This window comes from Macaca mulatta, chromosome 2 (assembly GCF_049350105.2).
Source record: "Macaca mulatta isolate MMU2019108-1 chromosome 2, T2T-MMU8v2.0, whole genome shotgun sequence".
Classification (NCBI taxonomy): Eukaryota; Metazoa; Chordata; class Mammalia; order Primates; family Cercopithecidae; genus Macaca; species Macaca mulatta.
In genome coordinates, this window is record NC_133407.1 from 102,524,437 (window position 1) to 102,545,844 (window position 21,408).

The window sequence follows — 21,408 nt, forward strand, 5'->3', positions numbered from 1 at the left end:
GTCACCTCATTTAAAGTGTTTAAAAGAGGGGCCTGGGAGAGTGCAGTGTATGCGAGAATCGCGTGGGACACCCACAGTCTCTAACCTCGGTTTCCTTGCCATAAACTGGCAGAGACCGTGTGAGCTGTGTTCCTGGGGCCCAGAGATTCTAAGAAGGAAAACCTGGGTTTCCAGGGACTGGGATGAGGGCTGGAGGCCGGAAGGGGAGGGGTATGTGGGGACGGCTGGGGGGCAGCCCAGATAAGGCTTTCAATACTGGGTACCAGCATCTACACAGGCGAAGATCCCCGCATCTCACTTCCCGCAGGGCTGACCAGTGGCCAGAGGTGGGACTGGCCAGGCCTGGCCCAACCAAGTCTGGGAGCAGAGGACACTGAGTGAGGGATCCCTGGGGCCACCCTCACTGGCCTGTGGCTCTCCTGACACCACAAGAGAGGTCCAGGAGCTGACCTTGGGTCCTAATGGGGGACATCTTCCTGGCTGCAGGCTGGCAGGGTGGTGTGGTGGTCAGTGTACTGGGCTCTGTGTCTCCGCCCCTACCTGCTGTGTGACGGTGGGCCAGACACCTAACCTCTCTGTGCCTCTATTTCTTCAATGGCGAACAGGGACACTAGCAGCCCCCACATCCAGGCACAGTGGCCTGAAGGTTAAAGGCAAGGGTGGCACGAGACCTACAGCAAGAACTCTGAGCAGGGAGAGCAAGGAGCTGCCCAGAGTTCCACCACCATCTCCCCCCTGGCCGCCGAGGAAACCGAGGCTCATGATGACCTGGCCCAGGTCTGTTGGACTCACAGTTGTTCTCATCCCCAAGATCAGAGGGCTGCCACCAGGGAAGGAGATGGCCCCCAGACACAGCCCAGGAAGCACACAGGGAAGGATGCCCTGGGGACTTCGGTATGTTATTGCAAAAAAAAAACCATTTATTGCTATTTGAACCCTGCTTTCATGCCTCCATTTCCCAGAAAATGAGCCACGGGAGACACCAGGAGAGGGAGGAGACCATCCTCCTTGCACAAAACCCACTCCCTCGGATGCTGTCCTCAGCGAGGGTGGCTGGGGGCCAACCAGGGGGCCCACCCGCAGAGTGGCAGAGGAGGCAGGTTGACCCTGTGGACGTTGAGCTCTGTGGCGAAGGTCCTGGCCTTCTGGTAGAAGAAGAGCGACTTCTCACGGTCCAGGAGGAAGTTGTGGGAGATGGCGGCCGGCCGCGTGTAGATCTTCAGCTGTGCCTTCTTGTTGCCCAGGTCCACGGCGGCTGCCAGTGCCAGCTGGTAGTACCCGGCTGCATCAAACAGGTCCTGAAGGGGACAGGTCATGCTCAGCAAGAGGGGGACTTGGAGCCCGTCTTCCCAGAGGCCGTTCCTGTCTCCAGGTCATTCCACATGTCCAGCCAATGCTGGCTCACCCCATGAACCCCGAAGCCTGTGACACTGCTGTGGTCTCAGCTGCAGGAGGTGGGGACGACACTGACACCCCGGAAGCCTTCCTGACTGCCCCTACGCCCCACTCACCCCAAGTGTCCTGCCCCAGTGCCACCCTCTCTGCAGGCAGTGGCTGCTTTCCCCATGGGCTGAGGTCAGGGCAGATCCTGCCTGCTCTGAGAGTTCCATGCAGGGCCCGTGGCTCCAAGCCACAGCAGGGGCACAGCGTTGAGTGACCCAGGCTCCCCTCTGGCCCCTGTCCATGCTGACCATTTCCAGGCCCTCCACGGGACAGGCCAGGTACAAAACCATCTCACAGGTGTTCTATCTGGCAATGTTCCCTGAAATATTGACGGAGTGTGACTCCCCAGACATCCACTCCCATTTTCAATGCATCTTTGGCTCAAACTCACCATCCCTGGGTTGGGATGCCGTCTCCCAGACCTCCTCCTTGACCCTCCCATCCCCCACCCGGCTTCTCCCCAGGCGCCTCCTCCACATGGGGTCACCCAAGGGACCTCTCTAAGACCCATGCCTAGCCTGTCCCTCTACCATCTCAAGATGACTCCCAGGGCCAAGGACAAAGTCCAAGATGCAGCAGTCCATTCCCCCACTGCCCCGCCCCACACACGGCGCAGGGGCGTGAGAAGGCCCCGAGTCACCGCCACTGCTCATCCAATGCCCCTCGGCCCAGCCGAACACTGGGCTCTGTGCTGGGTGCGTGGCTGAGCCTAACGTCCTTGCTCCCAGTCTGAGGGACCTGGGAGTGAACACTGACCACACAGGGTGGCCCGGGCTGTGGCAGAGGGAAGCCCAGGAGCCTGTGGGGGGCCCAGGAGGCCCCAGACTCAGCCAGGGGTGGAAGGCAAAGGCTTCCTGAAGGGGTGGGGACATCCCAACTAAACAGGAAGGAGCCAGCCAATGCATATGTCTCTGCGTGTGCCTGTGCATGTGTCTGTGCATATGTGGGTGCCTGTGTGTCTGTGCGTGTTTGTGTGCCTGTGTGTGCGTGTCCGTGTGTGTGCCTGTGTGCATGCCTGTGTGTGTGTGCGCGCCTGTGTGTGCGTGTGCCTGTGCCCGTGTGCATTTGCGTGTGCATTTCCATGTGCCTGTAGTGTGTGCAGCAGCTAGTGAGTGGCAGGCTGAGCCAGGACACACCTAATCCTCCCTATTCCAGGGCTCGCTCTCACGTGTAGACTAAAGGGGACCCCTTTTTAGAGGCAATTGGCAAAGATGCCCATTTACCCCTGCCTCTCTGCCAGCCTTCCAGGCCCCATGCAGCCCGGCTTTTTCTCCTACTCCTCTGGGCCCTGGGTCCAGAGCCTACTATACAAGGAGGAGGGTGTAGTCTTGGAAAGACAGCCGCCCTTGGGGAATTCCAAGTGGGCCTCCCTGTGGGAAGCTGGCCTGCGCTGACAGCATAGTCACGATGAGGCCCAGAGGGCTGTGCATGGGAAGGAGGTGAAGGAGGGCTGTGCATGGGAAGGAGGTGAAGGAGGCCTCTGCCCCTCAACCCCAACCGTGGACTTTGGCCTCTCAGGTACTACTTGGCCCTTTCCTTCCTCCTGGGCAAGCGGAGTGGGTGGCAGGCTTGACCAAAAGAGATAAAGGCCTCTTCTGGGAGGCCCGTCCCCCTGGGTCCCAGGCGAGCCCCTGAGCGGTGAGCAGCGTCCCTCTGGGTCTGACACTTGGCACCTCCCTGTCTGGCTGGGACTTGGGAGGCCACAGGGACCACTTCTGACCACCAAGTGTCGCCAGCACTGGGCGGGGGCCTCCCGGGCAGCCCCAGGCCTGCGGTGGGGGATACGGGGTGGGGTCTTAGGGCTGCCCCAGCTCCTCATGTTGTTCTAAGGCCCCCAAGATCTCGGCCCCAGGACTGGAGTGCCCTGGCCCCTCAGCCCATAAGGAGCACTGACGCGGTGCCGGTGCGATGCTGAGGAGGGGCGGTGCCTGCTGGGCAGAGGGGTGGAGACACCCCAGGTCTGAGTCTGACAGTCCCAGCTCTCCACCCCTGCAGGGCTGGGGGCAGAGGGAGCACAGCACCTCCCCTCGAGACAGACCCGACCCAGCAAGGCCTCAGCCTGGCTGGCTCAGGCCCCACCGCACCTGCCCCGAGCTGGGGTTTCCCTGTCTGTGAACCCAATGGTAAGACACTGGTCCCACCCCACCCTTCCTGGGTGATGTGAAGATTCAAGGTGTCTCGGGGCTCCAGGAGGGAGTTGCTCAGTGCAGGCTGGCACCCTGGGCAGGCTTCCTAGACGAGGCGCCAGGATTTGGGTTGGATCTTGCAACGTTGATTCAATGTGAGGATGATGCCGTCCTCCGAAATGTCCTTCTCCCGACCCTGTTTTCTTTGTTAAATGCAACTTGACACTTGACTGTCAAGAATCAGCTTTGGTGTCATCTCCTCCAGGAGGGCCCCCCGACTACAATCCTCCTTCTTTACCCAGAGGACACCATTGCCCACTCATGTGTCAGCCTCCCGGGCTGAGACTGAGTTCTTGAGGGTGGGGCCTGGCCAGCTTGGGAGCTGGGTTGTATCTGCTGACCTTGCCGGCTCCTCCAGCCACGTGCAGAGCTCCAGGGAGGCCACTGGGCCATTCCTAAGGAAGGCTGGAACCCAGGCCTCTGGGGTCTGGGTGGAGATCCCACTCCAAGGGGGCCAGGAACACCCCAAGCCCTGCCCCTCCCCACCCACCTTCAGGTCGTAGAAGATGATGTCACCGAGCACCAGGTACACCTTCACGTAGTAGAGGGTCTCCTCGTCGAACTCTAGCGGCGAGTTGCAGAGCTACAGGACCTTGAGGTAGAAGTGCTTTGCCAGCTTGCCATGACCCAGCTGATGGTGCAGGGCGGCCAGCCGGTGGTAGGCCATGCGCTCGTTCAGCTGGTCCCCTGGGGTGCAGGCCAAAGGGGCAGGTGTGAGGACGTGGCTCCCTGGGGCAGGGAGGGCACAGGCCCCTCAGGAGCAGGTATGCAGACCCCAGGCAGCACACCTGGCTTGCCTCCAGGCACCTGCGGTCACCTGGGCAGCTCTGGCCAGTCCCTTCTGGGTTCCCAGACTCACTTTCCCATCTGCAAAGCAGAATTAATAAGGCCTGCCCCTGTCTACTGTGAGGCTTTGGCAAAGTCGGACTTGGATGGCCCAGCTCTGTGCCTACACATAGCCACCTGCCTATGCTCACTGGTTTTAACCAGGGGAGCCCAAAAGCCATGCAGTCCAGGTGCTCCCAGGCACCCCAGCTCCAGGCAACCCACAGACATAACATCCGACTCCTCCTGGGTGTGTCACAATCAGAGCCCCCTACTTTGGGGAGTCAGCTGCACACCTACTGTGTACTGGGCCACAGGGCACAAGGCGCTGGGGCATGTGGCCTGCCTAGGGTTCCCTGTCTCTGGAGGGGGACAGATGACCCTGGCACAGCACCAGGGGATGCCCGGCCTTAAGGGGCAGACTGTTGGAAGGGGAACTGGGATTTTATCAGCCAGAGAGCTGTGTGGTTGATGAGGGTGGGAAGGGTACAAGAGAAAGGGAATATGCCACTCGGCCTGGCACATACAGGGACCAACGAGATGCCTGGCATGTCTGGAAGGCAGAGGGCACACTGGGCGGCCCTTGTGGTCAGCAGCGGGAACAGGCAGAGGAAACAGAGCTCAGTCAGGCAGGGAGCTCTGCGCTGCGTGAGAGACCTCGGGCAGTGCCCCACAGCCGGACGGGGAAGCCAGTTGGGTAGATCTGCCTGCCTGGACAGGAGACCAGGAAAATCCAGCAGCTGTTTCAGCTCCTGCCCTGCAGACCTGGAGGCTGGGCTCTGGCAAAGTGTGGGTCCTGGCAGGGTGGGGGCTCAGGGGACTTACCCAGAGTGATGCTGAGTGCTAGGGCCACGTAGGCAAACTCCAAGCACTCCTGGGGATTTTCCAGTGTGGCCAGCAGTGCCACCAGCTTGTTGCACAGCTGTAGCTGCAGCGCCGCCTTGCGGTTGCCCGTAGTCATTGCCAGGGCCAGGACCCGGTCCTACCACACAGGCAGGTGGCTCAGGTTTCCCGTAGCACCCACCTTGCCCAGCGCCCTCCTCAGAGCTCAAACATGTGCTTGGAGCTTCCCACACCCCAGCTACCCCTGCACCTCCACACAGCTCTGTGCTCTGGGATAACACACAGTTCAGACACCCAAGTTGGGGGCTGAAGAATCACCTGAGGCCCATCCAGCTACACCCGGCAGCCTCAGACCCGTCTCTCCCACCTGGGCACCGGGGGTCTGACTCAGGGGAGCCAGCACTCCTCTCTGCTCTAAAAACACCACATTTATCTGTGCCCAGGGCTGAGCCACACCGTGAGCTCAGAGGAAGGGAGAAGCCATCCCACTTCCGGGTGCATGCAGACCTGGGCCTCCCACTGACATGCTGTGTGTCCTCTGACATGTCCCTGTGCCTCTCTGAGCCTCAGTTTCCTCATCTGAAAGATGGGGACAGAACTTTCCGCTCATGGTTGCTTGAGATCATCAGGTACAAGGGTAGAGCCATTGTCACATCCAGGCCCCGAGCGTTTTTCCCGGGCAGGGGCACGGTCAATATCATGCCCGGTGAGACCACTTGGAAACTAGCATGTGCATGGGTGGCCCTGCCTCCAGGTGGGAGGCCTCTGCCCTGCCACACCTGTGCCTCAGCCCTCCAGGTGCCCCCCTGAGGCCCACCCACATCAGCCCACAGGCCAGCTCACCCACATCAGCCCACAGGCCAGCTCACCCGGTAGAAGGACACAGCTTTCTCCCGCTCCCAGGCCCCACTGACGAAGATGTCTCCAGCTGCCTCAAACAGCTCCAGCCCCAGGTTGGGGTCGCCTGTGTACAGGAACACATTCTGTGCCACCTGAAAGGAGACAGAAGTTCCCTCAAGACCCACACCTGGTGAGGTAGCCACGCCCACCTTTTCCAGCCTCCTTCCTCTCACACACTACAGGTACACCTGAGCATTTTTCAGACCCTGTGCATTAGGGCTGCCCCCACCACTGGCATGAGGACAATGAACTGATGCACCTGAGTGCCAGGAGATGACTGAGCAGCTGCAGCCCAGGAGCCCGACACCTGTGAATCCTACCACCAGGGCTAGCCGTAGCCCACTCCCCCTGCACTCAAACCAGTCTCCGTGGCCCCCAGATTGCTGGGAGCCCATCCCCTGGCTCCTTTCTGCGTTGCCACATCCCTGCCACATCAACAGTGTTTGTGGGTGGGCCTGGTCCCCTCTTGGCCATGAGCTCTTGATCCCTCTCCTCAGCTCAAGGAGGTATACAGCAGGTGCTCAGTAATGAAAGCTTCACCAGGCTTGTGGGCTTCACAATTTGTTCCAGATCACACTGTGTTTGGGAAAGCCTCTGAAAACAGCCACTATGATAGATTCATTTTGTAAGGAAATGTGCCACCTGGTGCTTGGAGCAAGTTCTTCTGTGTGTTAACTGAGTGGTCACATTATTTGAGCATGTGCTGTATTTGAGCAGGTGCTGGGCACTGTGAGGGGCCGCGCCTCTGCCCTCAGGGAGAAGATGCTGGCCACTGGGGGAGGATATGAGGGAACCAGTTGGAGGGAGGAAAAAGGCACACAACAGGTGCTCAGCAGTGGCTTAGGAATGAGTGGATGGATGGATGAATGGATGAGGAGATGTAGACACATGGATGGATGGATGAGTGTGTAGATAGATTAATGCTGGGATGGATGGATGGATGGATGGATGGATGGATGGATGGATGGATGGACGGACGGACGGGTGGGTGGATGGATGGGTGGATGGGTGGATGGATGGATGGATGGATGGATGGATGGATGGATGGATGGATGGGTGGAATGATGTGTGTATGTCTGTATGTATGTATGGGTGGGTAGATAATGTATGGATGGGTGGAGGGTAGATGATGTATGTGCATATGGATGGATAGATGGTGGATAGATGAATGTATGGATAAACAAACTGACAGATAGATGAATGGAGGGATGGATTAATAGGTAGATTGGTGGGTGGATGGATGAATGATGGATGGATGGACGAACAGTGAATGGATGGATGGGAGAAAGGATGGATGATGGAAGGATGGATGGATGGATGAATGGATGATGGATGGATGGAAGGATGAACAGGTGGATGGATGGATGATGGAAGCATGGATGGATGATGGAAGCATGGATGGATGATGGATGGATGGATGAATGGATAAAAGGATATGTGGATGGATGATGGATGGATGGAAGGATAAACAGGTGAATGGATGGATGATGGAAGGATGAACAGACAGATGGATGGAACAACAGGTGAATGGATGGATAGACGGGTGAATGGATGGATAAAAGGATGGGTGAATGATGGATGGATGAATGGACAGATGGATGGACAGATGGATGGATGAATGGACAGATGGATGGATGATGGATGGATGGATGGATGGATGGATGGATGATGGATGGATGAACAGATGAATGGATGGATGATGGAAGGATGGATGGATGAATGGATAAATGGATAGATGGATGAATGATGGATGGATGAACAAGAGGTGAGTGGATGGTTGATGGAAGGATGGATGGATGACAGATGGATATATGGATGAATGGATAAATGGATGAATGGATAAATGGATGAATGGATAAATGGATGAATGGATGAATGATGGATGAATGGTGGATGGATGAATGGTAGATGGATGGAAGGATGAACAGGTGGATGGATGGAAGGAGGAACAGGTGAATGGATGGTTGATGGAAGGATGAATGGACGGATGGATGGATGAACAGGTGAATGGATGGATAGACAGGTGAATGGATGGATGATAAATGGATGGATGATAAAAGGATGGATGATAAAAGGATGGATGGATGAATGGACAGATGGATGGATGATGGCTGGATGGATGATGGATGGGTGGATAAATGGATGGATGGATGGATGATGGATAGATGGAAGGATGAACAGATGAATAGATGGATGATGGAAGGATAGATGATGGAAAGATGGGTGGATGATGGAAGGATGGATGGATGGATGAATGGATAAATGGATGGATGGAAGGATGAACAGGAGGTGAGTGGATGGATGATGGAAGGATAGATGGATGATAGATGGATGGATGGATATATGGATGAATGGATAAATGGATGGATGGATGGATGAATGATGGATGGATGGAAGGATGAACAGGTGAATGGATGGATGATGGAAGGATGGATGGATGAATGGACGAACAGGTGGATGGATGGTGGCTGAATGAATGGATGATAAAAGAATGGATGAATGATGGATGGACGAATGGATGGATGGATGGATGGACGATAGATGGATGAATGGAAGGATGAACAGGTGAATGGAAGGATGAACAGGTGAATGGATGTATGATAGAAGGATGGATGGATGGATGGAAGGATGAGCAGGTGAGTGGATGAATGATGGAAGGATGGATGGATGATGGATAGATGGAAGAATGAACAGGTGAATGGATGACGGAATGATGGAAGAATGGACGGAGAGATGGATGAACAGGTGAATGGATGGATGGATGATAAAAGGATGGATGATGAATGAATGGATGGATGGATGGACAGCTGAATGAAAGCATCATGGATGGATGGAAGATGGTTGGATGGATAATGGAAAGACGGATGGAAGGATGGATGGAAGGATGGACGAACAGGTGAATGGATGGACGAAGAGGTGAACAGAAGCATGATGGATGGATGGATGGATAGAAGGATGAACAGTTGGATGGATGATGGAAAGATAGATGGAAGGATGGATGGATGGACGAACAGGTGAATGGATGGATGGACAGGTGAATGGATGGATGATAAAAGGATGGATGGATGATAGATGGATGGATGGACGGAGGGATGGATGGATGGACGGAGGGATGGATGATGGATTGATGGATGGATGCGTGGAAAGACAAATAGGTGAATGGATGGATGATGGAAGGATGGAAGGATGGATGGATGGATGATAGATGGATAGATGGAAGGACCCACAGGTATATGGGAAGATGATGGAAGAATGGATGGATGATGGATGGATGGATGGAAGGATGAGCAGGTAAACAGATAGATGATGGAAGGATGAATGGATGGGTGGATGGACAGGTGAATGGATGGATAGACGGGTGAATAGATGGATGAGAAAAGGATGGATGAATGATGGATGGATGGATGGATGGATGGATGGATGGACAGATGGATGGATGGATGGATGAACAGGTAAATAGATGATGGAAGGATGAATGGATGGGTGGATGGACAGAGAGTGAACAGCACAGGGGTCCTCCTGCATCCCTTGCCACTCACCTGGATGTACAGGTCCACCAGCTCGCTCTGCTGCAGGCTGTAATAGATCTTCCCTGCTTGCAGCCAGGCACGCGCCTCCTTCTCTTTCTTCTGAAGATCAATGAAAATCCCCAGACTTCATTTAGTGTAGTCCAGAGTGGATTTGTAGGCCCTGGAATCAGACACAGGTGTCAGAACAAGGGCTTTCATCCTCCTGGAACCAGTCTGCCTCCTCCTGTGGGTCTGGTGACAGATGAATCTGGAATGTGCGGACTGGGAACGGCCCTCTTGTGTGTGCAGTGTTCTGCCCTTCCCAAGCTGCTAGGAGGGCCAGGGTGAACACACACAGCATGGAAAAGATGAAGGACATCCTTCTGAGGGAATTGAGCATCATGCTGCCCTGTAGCAGGAGGAGTGTGCTAGTCCATCTCCCCTGCCTCCCAGACATGGCCTGTGTCTTCTCCACACGCACCAGGAGCCGTTAGTGTTCAGAGGCTATCTGGGCCGATGGTTCTCAAGGTGTGCAGGTATCACAGTCACCCGGAGGCCTGTCCCTATAGCTTGCTGGCCCTGCCCACAGAGCTTCCGGCTCCACAGGCCTGGGGCAGGCCCTAGAACTCCCACTTGCCACAGGCTCCTAGGTGACATAGATGCTGCTCTGCTGGTCCAGGGACTACACTTTGAGAAGCATGGCTCTAGCACACTGGCCCATTTTCCTTCTGTGAACCTGAGACCAAGACTGGAGCCAGTCTCCCAGGTCCCCATGGAATCTGGCTCCTTCCCTGCTCTCTCAGTAAGTCCGACACTCGAGGGGGTGTGACTGCAGCAATGTCACTGGGCCCTGTGGGTGGGGTGGCCAGGGCCATGGTTACCCCACCAGGTCAGGATGCTTGGGGGAAGCCGAGTAGGCCACATATGGGATGTGAGACCTTGAAACCCTGCCCCAGGGAAGCAGGTGACACAACTAGCTCTGTCTTCTGTGGGAGAGAAGCCACAGGTGGCTGCTGTGGTCACATTTAAGGGGACAGATGAAGGCCAGGAGTGAAGATTCAGGGCAGGCAGAGGTCAGATGACAAAAGCCACCATAGTAGGAAGAACAGCCCAGAGTGCACGTACTGCCTCTGCTGGGGTGGAGATGACCTTTGACCCAACAAGGGAGGCTCAAGCTGGGACTCACGGGCCAGCAGCAGCCCTGGAACGACCCCAGGCCCACCAGCTCAAAGCATCTGATGCCAAGGAACCAAATGATCAAAAGGAGAGGGGCTGCTAGGGTCCTGGGCCAGCTTTCTTGTGCCCCCCTCCCTGCCCTGCCCGTCCCCACCTCCACCACCGCAAAGCCAGCCCTTACCGCTCGGTACCCAGGGACAGGTAGAGCTGACTGATGGTCTCCAGGGGCTGCCCCTCCAGCACCTTGTCGGCCACCTTGCGGGCCAGGGAGAGCTGGAGCTCATGGTAGATGACACACTGGGCCTCGCTGGGCATGACGGTGCCGTAGAAGTAGCACAGCCGCTGGACGGCCCACAGCTGGCCTGGGCAGAAGACAAAATGGAAGATGTTAGTCTCCCAGCGTCGAAGCGAGGCTGGCTGGGCTCGGAGGCCCCTGCGCCATGCTTGCCTCTTTCACACCTCTGTGAGCCTGGGCCCCATAGGTGGGGAGACTGAGCACAGACAGGCCATGCACCCATTTCAGGACAGATTCCGAACACACAGTCACATGGGCACACCTTGGTGCAGATGCTCATGGTAGAGGCCGGCCTTCTTTACAACTCCCAGGGCCGAGGTCCTGGCCAGGCTCGGCCCCTGCACCAGGCCATCTATTTCTGCTTCACAAAGCCTCTCTGGCCAGGACCACGGCCGCCTTCAGCCTGAGCTGATGAGGCCAGGGGCACAAGTAGCCCCTGTCGCAGATGGAACCCTGAGAGAGCAAAGCCAAGCGTCATGTCTGCCACATACGGCATCATGTTGGGGGAACGGGGTTCAAAGCTGGGCCCTGGCGGTGGAAAGCTTCTGATTTTCTAGTGCCAGAAACATTCCGGAGATTAACACAAGAAACCAGGTACGCCGAATGGACATCTGTTACACACACCACCCAACAACAGCTGAATACACAGTCCTCTCGAGCACCCATGGGACATTCCCCATGACAGACCATGTGCCAGGCCACAAAATGAGCCTCAGTGAATGGAGAAGGTCTGAGACCAAAGCAGAGGTGTTCTTCAGCTGTACTGGCATGAAACTGGAAATCAACAGTGAAGGAAATGTGAGAAATTCAAAAATATGTGGAAATTACACACTCCTAAACAACCAGTGAGTCAAAGAGACCATCAGGGAAACTGAAAACTAATTTGAGAAGAATGCAAACAAATGCACAGCCCGGGCCAGCGCGGTGGCTCACGCCTGTCATCCCAGCACTGTGGGAGGCCGAGGCGGGAGGATCGCTTGAGTCCAGGAGTTTGAGAACAGCCTGGGAAACATGGTGAAATCCCGTCTCTATAAAAAAATAAAATATAAAAATTAGCCGGGTAGGGTGGTGCACGTCTGTAATCCCAGCTACTCGGGAGGCTGAGGCATGAGAATGGCTTGAACCTGGGTAGAAGTTGCAGTGAGCCAAGATTGCACCACTGCACCCCACCCTGGGCAATAGAGCAAAACTCTGTCTTTAAAAAAAAAAAAATAGCACAGTGTACCAAAAATTCCAAGATGCAGCTAAGGCAGTGCTGAAAGGGAAATTTATAACTGTAAATGTCTACATTCAAAGAAAGAAGAAAAATCTCAAATCAAAAACCTAACCTTCCACCTTGAGAAACTAGAAAAAGAATGAACTAAACCCAAAGCAAATAAAAGGAAGAAAATAATAAACATGAGAGTGGAAATGGGAAGTAAAAATACAGAGAATGGAAAAACAAAAGAGATAATCAACAGAACCAAAAGTGGGTTTTTTGAAAATAATAACAAAATTGACAAATCTTTCACCAGACTGACCAAGAAAAGAAAGAGGGACACAAATGACTGAAATCAGAGACTGAGCACCATGGCTCACGCCTGTCATCCCAGCGCTTTGTGAGGCCGAGGTGGAAGGATCACTGAGGCCAGCATTCAAGACCAGCCTGGGGGAACATGATGAGACCCCATCTCTAATAAAAAGAAATAAATAAAAAATTAAAAACCCAAGTTTCTAAAATGAGAAATGAAAGAGGAAACATTATTGCCAACCTGACAGAAATAAAAGGATTCCATGAAAACACTACGAACAACTCTACACCAACAAATCAGACCATCTAGACACAACAGCCAAACTCCTAAAATGACACAAACTACCAAAAATGACTCAAAAATGACCCCAAGTAAGCATGTGGGGTATCAGCCCCGCCCTCGGTCTCCTCGACCGTTCAGCGCAGGGTGGGGAGATAGGGAAGCATGATCCCCGTTCCCTGGCCTGCATTTCCAAGTCTGAATCCCCCAGCACCCTGGGGAGGGCCTCGTAGGAGGAGGTGCCACAGGCTATTGTGCCAGGAGCCACGGGAGGCTGCAGTGGGGGTTGGGGCGCTGGATTCCTGGAGGGTCTCCTTCCAGTCAAAGAATGCCCCTGGGGAAGAAGCCTGGGTCTGAACCTCCCAACCCTCCTTGGGCAGATGTGTGGGACCGGGGCCCCTTCACACGGTCCTTCCCAAAATCTCATCCCTCCTAGGGCCAGGAGTGGGTGCCAGGCCTGTGCTGGGAAATGGGCAGATTTGGCCACAGCCCCTGGGGCTCTGGTCCAGGCCACAGGAGGCAGCTCTGAGTGGTCTCACGATGCCATGACAAAGCGCTGCAAGGCAGAGGGGACCCACAACAGTATCCCTTGTCTCGGCCATTTCCCTGGACTCAACTTCCTCATCTATCCTCTGCGGCCTAGATTTCGGACAGCCCTGCCCACCTACTGTCCATTCACTGCTCAGTCTGCAGTGACTATTGGATAGCACTCCATGGCTCCCCAGTGCTCTTGGGGAAAAGGCCAAGCCACAGCCTGAGGCCCCAGGCCCTGCTTAGCTCTCCAGAAGAGCTTCTCACCATCCAGCACCCAACCCACGCACTCCTAACTCTGCACCTCCCTGCATAAGCCCTGCTCACTCACCCCCGCTCACACCCCACTTATCCCCGCTCACACTTCTGCTCACTCACCCCAATCACACCTCCGCTCACTCACCCCCACTCACTCATCTCCACTCACACTCCCGCTCACTCACCCCATCACACCTCCGCTCACTCACCCCCACTCATCTCCACTCACACTCCCGCTCACTCACCCCCATCACACCTCCGCTCACTCACCCCCACTCAGTCATCCCCGCTCACACTCCTGCTCACTCACCCCCATCACACCTCCACTCACTCACCCCCACTCACTCATCTCCACTCACACTCCCGCTCACTCATCCCCACTCACTCACCACCGCACCCCACTCATCCCAGCTCACACTCCTGCTCACTCACTCCCATCACACCTCTGCTCACTCACCCCCACTCACTCATCCCTGCTCACTCACCCCCATCACACCTCCGCTCACTCACCACCACTCACTCATCCCCGCTCACACTCCCGTTCGCTCACCCCCACTCACTCACCCCCACTCACTCACCCCCACTCAATCACCCCCACTCACTCACCGCCGCTCACACCCCCTTCATCCCCGCTCACTCACCCCCACTCGCTCACCCCTGCTCACACCCCACTCATTCCCGCTCACACTCCCACTCTCTCACCCCCATCACACCTCCACTCACTCACCCCCACTCACTCATCCCCGCTCACTCACCCCCACTCACTCACCACCACTCACCCCCACTAGCTTATCCCTGGTCCTTCACACAGGCTACACCACCAGCCCCTCCCCCACCACCTATTACTTGACTAAATCCTCTCAACCCTCTGGTCCCAGACTAAGAGTCTTCCCTAACCCGGGGCCAAGTGCTGCCCCGCCATCACGCCACTCACCCTTTTGTGGCTTCTCTGGCCTAAAGCTCACATTCTCACGCTCAGTCCCTGCCACCCGAGGACCCCACAAGCCCCATTTATGGGTGGGGCCTGGCACACACTGCACAACGAGCTGCTTTTGCATGAACTGCTCTGCGGCTTTGGGCAATCACCCGCCCCATGTCCTCTGTGAAGTGGGATGACAGGTGCGCAGGCTGCCAACACACCAAGCAGATAACACGGGCACAAGAACCGGCGTTCAGGGCCTGGCTCATGGAGGGGCCCCAAGTCCCAGCTCAGCAGAGCCTGTCTTGATCCCAGGGTTATGGCTAGGGATTCCCAGCATGCAGGACTTTCCGTGCTCAAGGCAGCATGGTCCCTGGGCAAAGTGGGAAGAGCTGGCTGCCCCAGTAGGGCAGAGGGCCTGGCCCTGCGTGGGAACCGCCTGTCTCCAGGGCGCTTGCCAACATCTGCTGCTGGCCATGACTCAGCACTTTCGATGGTAGAAAAACCACCACTTGTTTCTGAATCACAAACCCCAGGTGTGCCCTGACGCGAGTGGCCCCGGAAGGCGCACAGGAGGAACCGGGGCACTCACTCTCCACAAGGCCCATCTCCACAGCGACCAGAAGGGCCCACTCATAGTAGCCCTTGCCCTGCTGGGCCGGACCCTGGTGGGTGCAGAGGTGGCCCAGCTGCAGGAGCACGTGGGTGAAGTCCCGGCCACACTCCCTGCAGGGCAGCCTCGAGAACAGCCTCACGGCCTCCAGGAGGTGGTGCTGGGCCAGCCTGCTGGCACCCGCGTGCAGACATAGGGTCCCGAAGTTGGCCAGCACCACTGCCTGGTTCCTCCGCTGGCCCAGGTCCTGAGCCACCCGCAGGGTACGGTAGTAGCCCTAGGCTGCCTGTCTCATCTGGCCCAGCAGGGCAAGGGCTACTATGCCTTCAGAGCCACGTCTCTCTCTTGTCATCTAACCCATTTAAACTCTCCTTTCAAACTATATGCCAGACCTAACCACTTCTCACCTTTCTCATCATTTCCAACCAGGTCCAGCCCTCATCAGAGCGCTCTGGGTTACTGCAAAAGCCTCCCAATCGCCAGGCACAGTGGCTCATGCTTGTAATCCCAGTACTTTGGTAGACCAAGGCAGGTGGATCATCAGAGGTCAGGAGTTCAAGACCAGCCTGGCCAACATGGTGAAACCCCTCTACTAAAAATACAAAAAATTAGCCAAGCATGGTGGTGGGTGCCTGTAATCCCAGCTATTCGGGAGGCTGAAGCAGGAGAATCACTTGAACACAGAAGGCAGAGGTTACAGTGAGCCGAGATCGTGCCATTGCACTCCAGCCTGGGTGACAAGAGCAAAACTCCATCTCAGAAGGTTTAAAAAAAAAAAAAAAAAAAGCCTCCCAACCTACCTCTCTCCTTCCACCTTTCACCCTGCCCTGCATTCTACCTTCCACTCTCAAACATTTCAGAAAAAAAAAAAAAATTATATCCACAGAGAGAGAAAGAGAAAGTGCAAATGGGGTAAAATGTTTGGGGAATCTGAGGGAAGAGTATATGGGAATTCTCTGTACTATTTTTGCAACTTTTCCATAAGTCTAGATTATTTTGAATTCAAGAGTTAAACAAAGAAAAAACAAAAACCAAAACAAAAACAAAACACTATCTCCCTTTGTGAATCCATCCTGTCTTTCCCCTGGCAACTGAAGGACACTCTCAACTAAGCACATCTATTTTTTCATGAACACTAAAAGAACCCTTGACTAGTTTTGACTTTCTGTGCTTGGCAGTAGAATTTCATATATATGTGTGTGTGTACATATATGTGTGTGGTGTGTGTGTATATACAGAAAGGGAGAAATATATATGTGTATATATATATAAATATATTGTAAATTTACAATGGTAATGTGTATACATATAAATATATGTGTGTGTGTAGATATATATAATACATACCCCATAGCCTGTCCTTAACCAGTTCTAAACTTAGTCGGAAAAACACATACCTAAGCAGAGAATTTCAAAATAATATGATGAACATTTTGATAGAGGGATGTGTTGCTATGGAACATGCTGCTAAGACACAAAACCTCCTAGATGGGGCAAAGAATGAACGAAGTTTTGCACCTATAGGCACCCCCTCTGATATCCCCTCAAACGTTTATATTTATATGCATTTGTTTCCCCCAGGACCCCCGTTTCATAAGGGTTAGTCCTAGAGCCTAGCAAGTTCCTACTACAGCTGGCACACATATGCCATTCAAGAAACAGTGGCTGAGTGAATGACGAGTTAAGAACCATTTGTCAGCCAGTGCTCAGTAATACAAAATGCACTGGTATGCAAATTATATTTTTGTTGAAAGCAAGGGCAGGATCACAAATTATCTTTCCAGAGAGAGCAAACCTCAAAAGCTTCTTTACCCTACTAAAGCACGTTATAAGAAGCTCCCCTTATATAAAAGAAAACCTCCTCATTCGTTATCAATGGCATGGAAACCTAATAAGCCTTCACCTCTGATGACATCTCTTCCATCCCCAGGGCTAGAAGAAGGAGGTTCCGGAAACCCTGGTAGTTGTGAAGGTGGCTCCCAGCTCTGACAGTCTTGAACCCTGTGGGTGCGGGGGTCACACAGCAGAAGAACAACAGAGGGAAGCATCATCAGGCTTTGAATATGTTTGAACCAGAGATGGCAAATAGGCTGCAGCCAACTGAAAACACCAGAGATTCATGGTGGCCACCTGAGGGGTTGTGCTCTTAAAAAACAAAAATTAAAATTAAAAATTAAAAAATTAAAAAAGGAAGGGGTCAAGAATCCATCAGGTCTGACTGAGATGTGTATCAGTGACTAACACCCCATATGGCAAAAGTACTCCGGTGCGCTTTGGGTACTCACAGCTTCAGCAGTATTCAAAGGCGTGTGCTTCCCTAAGACTAAGCCACGGGAATACCCCCAGCAACAATGCCAGGAGAAATGTCTAACATGGATTTGGCTAGAAATACAGTTGTCTTTAACAAATTAACACTGAATAAATCCTGACTTATTAGAGCCTGCGAGAATGACATTCTCAATGATAACAGTTATCACTACAATCTCCAAACATCTGCGATCCTGCGAGGAGGAACTGTGACAGCGCAGGCCACGTGTCCAGACTGCTTCCCAGACTGCCTGTTACAGAATAAAAGAAATGAAACCCCCCCTAAGAATGTCTTCACTCACATTTAGCCAGTTGTTCCTTTGTGTGCATCTCTGTGCTAAAATGGCCATTCTTCCCCACAGCCTGAAGTCATACGCTAAAATAAATGAGACTCACATGAAGCCAGAAATGTGCAGATGCCAAGGAAACCAACACAAACAAAATGGGCTGGAGAGTGTGGCCAGGAGGATGGTACTTCCCAGGAAGCAATTACTTCATCTCTGCCCATGAAGCAGGCAGCTGTCACTGTCCCCCAGGCCCACGCCAGCCACTCGAAGTAGGTTCTAACCAAACTACCTCCAACAATCAACATAAATACACCACACAATTGGCTTCTGAAAGGACACCTTGCAACCAACAAGAAACTGCTAGCACAACTTTGAAAAACTGTGCAACTAAAATCCTTGGAAAGGGATCAACACTGCCACATTTTGACTCAAATACTGTTTCGTGGTAGCACTGCAATAATTCACTGAAACAAAAGAATGAATGAGGAACATTATATAAATGAATATAAAAGAATGAATGAAGAATGAACATTATATAAATGAATGTTTATATAGGAATCAGAGGAAGCATGACTAATCATTTAAAGAAATAGGTCAAGAAACTGCTAGGTTCAGATGCTACCGTGAGACACTGTCAGGGCCTTAGGCAAATTCACTTCTCTTGGTCCTGTTTCTAGGTTCATCAAAAATCAGCTTCGGATTAGGGAATCTGTTGCTTTCCAATGCCTTCCTTCTGCGATTCCAGCCCAGATTTTAGGACTGCTCTCCCACTTGGTATATGAAAGCACTTTCTATGTATAATAGCAAGAGTACATTTCTGTGTTGAATGCGGTTTGGGACCTACTCTATGAGGCAGAATATCATCATATAATTTTAAGCATGACAACAAGACACATTCTAGATAAGGATAACACATAAGGCGTGGCCATACACCTGTGCGTGCCTGGCAGGGAGATGGGGAAGTCTCATTTAATGAAGCCGGGGTGCCTGTTGCACCTTAACATCCTCAGTCCACATCAAGTTCACAACGTCCTTCTGACATCAAACCACAGGTATCACATACTTTTCCATACTTTCCACCCAAGATTAAAATATGCAGAGCACCGTGATAAACACACCTCCATCCCCAGCATGTGGGCTCACATTCTGTAGAATTACATACTTTCGGGGCAAAATGGTGACCAGGTTGTAGCGGCAAGCAAGACTGGGCTCCGTGGGGACAGCAGGCCCTGCAGCAGCCATCACTCCTGTCGCCACAGTCTGATGCAGCTGCAGAGAAGCTGTGGCTGAGGCCATTCACTTTGTGAGAGAACCGCACAGGAGGGAAAAGGTAGGGAAGAGGGCAATGTCAGGCTTCTGAGCCCAAGCCAAGCCATCGCATCCCCTGTGACTTGCACATATATGCCCAGATGGCCTGAAGTAACTGAAGAATCACAAAAGAAGTGCAAATGCCCTGTCCCGCCTTAACTGATGACATTCCACCACAAAAGAAGTGAAAATGGCCGGTTCTTGCCTTAAGTGATGATATTATCTTGTGAAATTCCTTTTCCTGGCTCATCCTGGCTCAAAAAGCTCCCACACTGAGCACCTTGTGACCCCCACTCCTGCCCACCAGAGAACAACCCCCCTTTGACTGTAATTTTCCTTTACCTACCCAAATCCTATAAAACGGCCCCACCCTTATCTCCCTCCACTGACTCTCCTTTAGGACTCAGCCCGCCTGCACCCAGGTGATTAAAAAGCTTTATTGCTCACACAAAGCCTGTTTGGTGGTCTCTTCACACGGACATACATGACAGGCAGGTGCAGAGCCAGGGAAGGATCTGTGATGAGAACAGAAAGGAATGCGCCTCCCTGTACACACACTCGGATTTTATGACAATGTGGGTAGGGGGCTGAACTGGATGCCTGAGAACATTCCTCCAAGTTCCTTTGCTGATTTTCTAAATATTGGTGTAAAATCTGAATTCAGAAAATTTTTTTAAATCGCTTCAATCAACATCTTTGTCTGGTGCTCAGCATCAGGTCTACATGATTATCTAGAAAACCAACTTCAGTTCTAAGGCTCACGTCCTCCTACAGTGTCCCAGGGATTTTACAAGGGAACGCACCTCTCATTCGCATCAAGAACACACACAACTACCATTAAATAAATGCTTAATTTGCTTACACAATTTTTTAAACACCCAGATTTGAAATACAATAAAGAAGACAACTTTTTGATAGCTCTGCTTGCCAACTGGGAACTGCAGGTGGAGAAAATAACCTGCCATGATTTCTAACCAGTCAACCACCTGTCTTCCCTGGCTGCAGTAGGAGCAATCTTTCTGAGCTCAGGATGAAAAAGAACCCAGCTGGTTAAGGGACAGATAATCATCAGTTCTCAGCAGGCCTCCCAGGAATCCCCATGTGATACGTAGAAGTAAAAAGCTATCAATGACCAAGCATCTGGACGCTTATCCCACCTTGCCATCTGCTTCTCCTGCCATGCAAATATAAAATTAATAAGCCTGCTATTAGAGAACAGAGTTGGTGCTGCATCTGTCTTCCTAAAATTACGGATAATTACCAGCCCACAATGGCTTCTAATCAGATTTGAGTGGTCCCTTAGACAGGAAGCTAAAGTGCCTCAGCCCTAAACTGAGAAGAAAACAGAAACTGGAATGTTCTAGGTTTGATTTTTTCCCCCTTGTTCTAAAGTTGCTGTTCCCAAATCTCCTTCTACTGTCTTGTTTATAAAATGTATGAGAAACAGGGAAATTAAAAGACACTATAGAAATGGCCACTTTTTCTAGGTACAAACTTCGTTAACATGATTTTCAGTTGCTGGGCTTTTTCTCCACAAACTGTGAGCCTGGAGTACATTTTTCTCCCTCGTGGTTACACATTCAGAGTCAGGGAAAGTGGCTTTAGCAGTAAAGAGGGGAGTGCAGTGAGAAGTGACTGGGCACTGAGAAGGGCAGACAGGGACTCTACCTCGGTGTCCTGCAGCATTCCTGGGCCTCGGCCTTTACTTTTCTATCTGAACAAGGGATCTAAAGGCCCGTGATTCTAGGCCACGACAGCTCTTCATACACACATACGCAAATATCACACGCCTATGTGAAAAGCTGTGACACTTGGCTGATTCCCTGAAGAAGTTATCTTGTATCATTTCTACTCAAGTACTCCACCTCCTTCCAGACAAGTATCTGAGGATGATGGGCTATCCCACAGCAATGTGTGTAACCTCTCCTGCTTATGATCCCTGTTCACATAGCATTTTCCAAAAGCATTTGGTGTGAAGTGACAGAAGAAAGAAGAAGAAGGTTCTTTTAGCCCATTCATTCATTCATTCATTCATTCAACAAATATTGACTGACTACGTGCCAGGCACTGGTGATATAACAAGGAACATATATATTTTTGTAGGTAGAGACAGACAACCAAAAAGTATGTTAAAGAGTGATCAATGCTGTAGAGGAAAATACACCAGGAAACAGGAAAGAAGAATACCCCTAGCCACCCTACACTGGGGTGATGCCAG

At 52.6% G+C, this 21,408-nt stretch overlaps 1 protein-coding gene across 2 annotated transcripts in view; it reads right to left on the minus strand.

Moving 5' to 3' along the window:
• Positions 1-897: 897 nt before the first annotated feature.
• The window catches only part of LOC106995931 (SH3 domain and tetratricopeptide repeat-containing protein 1), a 56,276-nt gene continuing 35,765 nt past the window's right edge, over positions 898-21,408 (minus strand). The window contains exons 2-7 of one of the 2 annotated variants that reach the window (XM_077994206.1): positions 11,064-11,244; positions 9,737-9,887; positions 6,167-6,289; positions 5,280-5,436; positions 4,120-4,316; positions 898-1,298 (exon numbers count right to left, since the gene is read on the minus strand). In XM_077994206.1, coding sequence (XP_077850332.1) covers positions 4,213-4,316; positions 5,280-5,415 — 240 coding nt within the window. In that variant the 5' untranslated portion in view covers positions 5,416-5,436; positions 6,167-6,289; positions 9,737-9,887; positions 11,064-11,244 and the 3' untranslated portion in view covers positions 898-1,298; positions 4,120-4,212. The remainder of the gene's footprint in view (positions 1,299-4,119; positions 4,317-5,279; positions 5,437-6,166; positions 6,290-9,736; positions 9,888-11,063; positions 11,245-21,408) is intronic. The other variant, XM_077994205.1, reaches the window with a different exon arrangement.